The 7,434-nt window shown below is 40.9% G+C and overlaps 1 protein-coding gene across 1 annotated transcript in view; it reads right to left on the bottom strand.

The window, feature by feature from the left end:
• The window catches only part of LOC101859129 (beta-secretase 1), an 18,013-nt gene extending 11,720 nt beyond the window's left edge, over positions 1–6,293 (bottom strand). Inside the window, exons 1-4 of the mRNA XM_005107508.3 lie at positions 6,195–6,293; positions 1,957–2,428; positions 1,118–1,206; positions 414–630 (exon numbers count right to left, since the gene is read on the bottom strand). Of these exons, the coding sequence (XP_005107565.1) occupies positions 414–630; positions 1,118–1,206; positions 1,957–2,307 (657 nt within the window). The 5' untranslated portion in view covers positions 2,308–2,428; positions 6,195–6,293. The remainder of the gene's footprint in view (positions 1–413; positions 631–1,117; positions 1,207–1,956; positions 2,429–6,194) is intronic.
• Between the last annotated feature and the right edge of the window lie 1,141 nt (positions 6,294–7,434).

Here is a 7,434-nt window from a genome sequence, read left to right on the forward strand (position 1 = left end):
AAATGGATATTTTTTTCATCCAAATAAAGACAAGAGAACAAGCTTTAAGATGATACCAATAACTCTGCAAGCCCAAAAATTGACGAGAGCCTGATTCCACCACGCTGCCTCACATATATCGCTCAGGAGCGGAGGCAGAGAGGTATGGTAGCACCAAGACGACAGGGCTCAAAGGGTTAAGCTGTCACGGGTAGGGAGAATTTTTATTTGATTTGAACTATTTTAGCCGTGACTTGGAAACAAGTACAAAAAACATCTGACGACGTATCTGCATTGTCAACCTGACTTTCCATAACTTCAGTGATCACCATGTTCGGTAAATACCTGAGAAAAAGAACACATTGTTACTTAAAACATCAGAAAACCCCCCCCCCCTATCCCCCCAAAAATTGTAGAACCCATCCCAAGAATACCTGAGCAAGGTCTGCATATGCAAGTCCGAGGATCCCCTGCCACTGAGCCTTCTCAATGAAAAAATCCTTGGACGACGTGATGCAGGCAATGTTGACCTCGGCAGAGACATTGGGAGCCGAGGGAATAGAAACAATGTCAGTCCCCAAAGTCCCCCTCCACTCCCCTTCTGTGTATGGGACATATATGTCTTTGCCATCCTCCCTGTATGTGCTGGAGCTGAAGGAAGTAAGATGCCATGTCAAAAATTAAAACAAAACCTATTTTTTTCCCAAACTAATATGAAACTATGTCAATACCTAGCACAAACCCTGCCTGTTAGGTCCAACCCAGGCTGAGAGAATAAAACCCCAGCAAAGAGATGAAGACTCAATTAAGGTTTTTACTGTCCAGGTATCAAACTCATTAAGGCCTCTACCTGTGATTGCAAAGTGCCTAACAACTACACCACAGATGCTGGAACAAAAGATTTATTTTCAGTCTTTAGAACATTATCTGAATGAAAGGGATTGTACTTCATTGGCACAACATAAACTTTAAAATAGAACATAAATTGAGAAGAATCATGATACCACCAATCAGTCCTTTATAAGACAGACAAACTTTTTCATTTTTCCATTACAAAAATCCACCTACAGTCCAACTAAAAAGCCTTCCATCAACAGGAGTACAGTGGCAACTAAATGGTAAAATGGGCAAAACTTACTTGTCTCTGTGGAAATAGTGAGTAATTTGAGCATTCTGTTCTGCTGCGACAGCAAAGTTAGCACTGCCTGTGTCTATCAGAATCTGCATCTGAAGACAAAAAGATATTAAAATGTAAGCAACAACATTTAACTTTTGTAATGGAAAAAGTAGTAGCACCAAGAAGAAAATGGGGTGAACTTACATTACATAAAGCTGCTTGAGAAACAGGAGGGGGGGGGGGAGAGAGAGAGAGAGAGAGAGAGAGAGAGAGAGAGAGAGAGAGAGAGAGAGAAAGGGGGGGGGGGGGGGGGGAAACACACACACACACCCTTTCTGCTATGTTCCTTTCTTTTTTTACATTGAAAATTTTTAAAAAGAAGGAAAGAGTACTAAAAAAAGTTAGATTATAATTATAACAAAAAAACTCCCCATTCCACCTCCATCCAGATGCCAAACAGATGAAAAGAAATGGATTTGCAAGATAACAAGATCTAGAGTAATTTCTTTAACCCTACTCCTTCAGTAATGTGACAAAATACACAATTTGGCTCAGCATTTTCCCAATCCTTCCAAATGACAATCAAATACACAAGACAAAAAATTGTTATATCGGAGATAGATAGAACTCTTTATTTTATTTCTCAAGAAAATGCAAACAAAGAACATAAGTATTTGTACCACAATGCTAGTTTAAGAATGCCTCATCAACCCAAGATGACATAAATGTAATTCTAAGCTAATCATTAAGTGAACAGCATTTTTTTAAAAACAACACCCTAGCTTCTTTAGCAAATTATACTGTTATACTTGTTATTAATATAGAAACAAGGGCACAAGTCATTTTCAAGCAACCCTTACCCTCTGTGGAGGTGAGCCTATATCCACATCAATGTAGTAGCCATCTCCTGAAAGACCATTCAAGTTGTTTTTCATGTCCCCAAGAGCAGCCGAGGACAGTACATCTCTTTCCAACACAACCAGGGACCCGAAGGAGCCCCTACCACCAGCCTCCTTTTCTGTGTGCTGTTTAACGTGAATGTGACTGTTGAAGCGTCTGATTGGAAGACGAAAGGCCGACTCCACACACGGCACAAAGAATGACTGCATCATGAGCAGAACTATCAAGGCAACAGCAGTAGGATGACTAGGGAAAATGCAAGATGGCATGCGACGAACAGACCAAAACTTTGCTATGTGTTGTAGGGCCATTGCGTGGAAAAGCAAATAAAATTCTTTATAAATCTGAGAACTTATTTTTTATGGTGGTTTACTAGAAACTGCACTACCACCAGGTGAAATCAGATGACACTTTTTCTCCCTCTTGCAGCATCTGAAATTATATTCAAGATAAACAGTTAAGTACCCTGACATCTGAGAGACCTTCAATACAAAGTAAGTCATTAACAAAGTGTGCATGTTCCCACAGTTTGGGATTATTGAGAAAAATGCAAAGAATACAGAGTTGTTGTTTTTTTTCACAATTACATGTGTCCAATCTAAATTCAAGTGTACAGACTTTGAAAAGCCTCATGTGTGTTCTACGTATAAAAACATTTTTATGCATGTGTTTCTACATTGGCCAATTGGCAGCAGTTCATCACTCACAGTGTAGCGTTATGTGTTTCTGACACTTTGAAAATGTAATTATGAAATATTTTAGAAACTCTCACTGGACTCTACAAGATTCACCTGATGTTAAAAAATGCTGAAAGAAAGAGACATTTTTTACCACTGCATGAAAAATAACTTCATTTGGGGATAAAAATTAACAATCTCTGTTTTTAAAGTGCCAGATCTAGGAAACTAAGAAGGCTCGTCACTCATGTTCTACTCTGATGTAGTTAAAAAATTTCACATACTATTCCTAAAAGAGAATTGTACAAATCAACCTGTTCTAACCCCTTTGGATAGATGAGGAGCTTTTAAACAAGAAGCTTATTTTACTCTTCTTTTCACCTTCTATTACATGGTTAATGCAACGAGTCTGAACTTTGATTAATTAATTTCAACTCTCCCTATCTAAGATGGGCAAGGGAGCCCTGCCTTATGGGAGCCCCTGATGGTGATGATAGAACTCAAGATCCAAGCCAGCACAGTACAGCATCAGGATCCCCAAATCTAAATTAGAACAACATTTGTTGAGAGACGTTAGTGCAGTCAAGACTAGAAACAGTAGGGGGCTCTCGTGGCCTAGAGGTTAAGGTGTTCTTCTCTCATTCAAATGTCACAGGTTCGAATCCGGGTAGTGGCCGAAAAATTTTCTTCTCTACAATGGTCTCCTTTCGCCTTTCACCTCTTTTCCTGCTCTCTAGCAATGTACGGACTTCTGCTTTTTTCCCCTCCATTTTCTGCTCCCACCCCCTCACTTCCTTTGCCCCCTTCCTCTGGGCTCCTGACTCTTTCTGCAGCCTTTCTAACTGCTCCTCCTTGGCCCCTTCTTACTGCTGTCTTTCCGCCACACCCCTAATCTTCTAGTAGGAAAGACCTACACCTAGCCTTCTTGGACAAAGGCGAAAAATCCTCCATATGTCTATTAGGTCAGGGGGGCAAGCCCCCCCGAAATCCCTCTACTCTTGGGACCCAAACCATGAATAATAGATCTAATTGGGGGGGTGAGAACACATGCGGCTGAACGTAGAACGATGCACCTGCCTGATGGGTGACTGATTTTAGTAATGTGATATCATCTGTAGGATACCCACAGACTATTTTTAGAAGGCTGTGGTGATACCAAAGCTTGTGTAGTAGAGAATCTTTGGAAATACCGCATGGAATGACATGTAGGGTCTGTGGCTTGACGTATTATCCATATCGATGCATTTCGCACGATAAAATTTCACACTTGCAGCTAGCTGCAGCCCATTAGTCATGCTCTACTGACAAGGTTTTCGGATGTTAATAACAATTCGAAATTCCGGTAGAGATGCTTTAAATTGAAACACAGTAAACGCAAAGACAAAAAAACGCGCGAAAATAACTGTAAAGACCTCGGAAGATTACCCCCCCCCCTCCCCCGGGAGCGATGTGCAGAAGAGATAATATAAAATAAGCAGCAGCATCATCGGAGCACCAAATCAATCACATTACCAGTATTCCTGGAAAGACATCACACCAAAGTGTTGTGAGTGCCATCACAGATTCTCTACACATGATCTTTGGTGGAATACGGTCGGCTATATTTAGATGTAGTCACCTGAATGGAGGTGTATCCGACATCACACAAGATGGTCACCTTACCGAAAAATAGTTTGCGTCATTCTACATTTATTTAGTCACATGTGGTGAAAACTAGCCTTCCGAAAAAGCGCCCAATCTGGGGATTCGCAAATTGATTTTAACCTTGGAAGCGCGCAGGCCCTATATAAAGGGCGTGAGCAGGGCTACCTGGGAAGCGCGCAGGCCCTATATAGAATCTAGGGATGACCTACTTCCACCGGGAAGCGCGCAGGCCCTATAAAGGGCATAGAGACGCTGACCTTTTTCAATGGAAAATTTCAGTATTCCTTGGAAAACGATGTAGTAAATTACACGTCAAAGTTATAAATAGTGAACAATGACTTTGCAAGTTATCTTGACCTCTTAGAGCGTCTGTTAGCCAAGATATCGATCGATAAAGTGAAACGGTCCAGCTGAGCAACTACACGCTATGTGTTTTCACTTGTTTAGCCGTGCTAATGTACTAATTGTTGAGTTCAACGCGTTTTGCGCTTTGAATTTATTGACCATTTTTGAATGGCTCTCATTCTATCAGCTGTATGATAAGATACCGTTTTATATGCCTTTTATCTTGAGTTGGGGCGAGCAGGTGGACGGACGGGTTCGTTACTTGCGGACTCAGTATGAGCGAGCGGGTAACGGACACCTTGCGAGCCGACAGCGAACAACAAGACAGTTCGTTTCTTGGGTCCGCTCCACAATTTTATTCACTGAGCGGGCGGGCGAATGGACGAACTCTAGCAGACGAGATACTCAACGCGAGGTTAGGTCCATCGTCTATTGTTTGTTAATTAGGCGTAGAGTTTCAAACCACTAGCAGTGTCACAGGGAGTGAGAGAGGCTGGTGACGTAGAGCATGTGTGTAACCTTTCACCTCGTGTGTGGGTCACACTGTGCATGTTCCAATTTATCGTGAAGGCGAAGTTGTAGAATTCCCAAGGCCTTGGGGGGGGGATTAAGAAATTTCCGCCATGAACCCCCAGCTTAATGTAGGGCAGGAGGGTGACTTTTTTTTTTCGAGGGGGAGGGGTGAAAGTAGTATGCAATGGAAGGAGTCGCTCCCCATCTGTCTGCTCGAATGCATGGAGTCCGCTCGCTTGAACTGTTGTCTCTGTTTGATGTGTAGCGTGTAGCGAACTACTCTTCACAAGCAGACGGCTCGTTACCCGTCCGCTTGTTTGCGGATAGTGCCAGCGAGTAGTTCCTTACTCGCTGACGCTGATTTAGCGAGCCAGACTCAACTTTACTAGATCTATCTCTTATTCTTAAGCCGTTAGACTCTGTTAGTCATTTTTCAGTAGCAGATCTCTCGTATCTCAGCTGATACCCCCCGCCCAAACCCCCATGTTTACAACCGATCGGCCGTGGTGGCGGGCATTTTTGCCAGGTCACTTCCGGTGAAATGCTGAGGCTGAGCGCTTCTCGGGTTAAATTGTCAAAATAGCCGCCCTCTGCCTCTGGAGCCGGGACATCACTTCTCGGTCTCGACTAGATTAGATCTAGAAATCTAGATCTAGATCTAGATCTAGAATCTAGTCCCTACTATTACTAGATTCTAGATCTAGATTAGATAGTACAAAAACAGACAATCATCAAGAAGTAGTTTAGATATCTAGATCTCTAGAATCTAGATCTATCTAGATTCTATATCTATATATCTAGATCTAGATCTAGAAGTAGACTAGAGATCTTAGGCCCGAGTCCTTCCCCACTGGCACTTCCCACTTCCCCCATTCGTAGTTCCAGTTCCCCAAGTTGGCCCAAGCAAAATAAATCCTCTAGAGATCTAGACGTAGTACAGTAACTTTTTTAAAACAAATCCACCACTGGGCAGATATCAACTCTTCCACAAACTTTCGTTTTAAACAGAAAGCGCTTACCATGAACCAGTAATAAAACTAGTCGCGAATTGTTCAAGTCTTCAAGTTACACGAAGGCGTGAAAAATCCTACCAACCATGTCCAATATTATTGTAAAACATAGACCTGTACAGGTACAAGCAAAGAAACGAAACGAATATAAGCCTAAAAAATAGGCTGCAAAAAATTCGTGGCACAACTTATTCTCAACATTTTTGTAAACACCTGCAAGCTGTATTCTAGAAAATTCCTTAATAAATGCTATTAAAAAATCCAAGTGGGTGTTTTCTGCAGATTTTTAAATGTTCACAGCTGGGGCAATACATTCCTTTTAATAGCAAGTCAGTCATGTTTTTTTAAAATCGGGACATTATATAGGCCCTATGCTTATTGAACAATAAATGTTTTGAGAGCCCTTGGGGCCTAAAAGTATAAACAATTTCTTCACTATAAAAATAATTTCTTCTTACAAGTTTAGCAAGTAAAAATTGTCATTCAGGAACTGTTTCGTAATCCATAATGCGTAATCAAAATGTGAGTGTGAAGCGGGAAGTGCTGTGAACAATCCCATTTTACGCGTGACAGAGATTTCAAGTATTTTATATAAATTTATGAAGAAAAGTTTTTAAATCTAGCCTCACTTGTTATGGAAAAATATGATTTGGTTAAGACAAATTGATACAAATTGCTAAGCAAAGTATGGTGGATATTGGTTCACCTGTTAAAGAAATATTTGAGGATAAGTTGCGTCAAGAATTTTTGACTGCCTACGTCCAAAGATTTGCCTACGTCCCAGCTGATCAAATTACCAATGACACTTATAAGTGGCAAAACTTGTTACAAGAAATTAATTTTTATAGTGAACACTCTTTTTTTTGCGCTCTAGGTTCTCAAAAAATACGTTCAATAAGCATAATGTCCCGATTAAGAAAAAATAATAATGATGGTCTTGCTTTTAAAAGCGATTTTGCCCAAGCTGTAGGGGGGGCCTAAACCTTTCAAAACCTGTAGGACCCACTTGGGTTTCAAATTAGTCATCAAAAAGTAGTTTTCTAAAATACAGCTAACAGGGACAAATTGATAAAACTCATTGTGCAAAAGCTGGAGAGTTTGTGTTCGATAGTCGAGGAGGTATTTGACAATAAGTTGCGCCACGAATTTTTGACCCTAGGCCTACGTTAGTTCTTGAAGTCTTGAAGTTTATTTCACACCCTAGGGCCTATTCAATGTTCAAGTAGTCTTGTTTTCTCGTATATGAAAT

Source organism: Aplysia californica, unplaced genomic scaffold (genome assembly GCF_000002075.1).
Source record: "Aplysia californica isolate F4 #8 unplaced genomic scaffold, AplCal3.0 scaffold00609, whole genome shotgun sequence".
NCBI classification, from domain to species: Eukaryota; Metazoa; Mollusca; class Gastropoda; order Aplysiida; family Aplysiidae; genus Aplysia; species Aplysia californica.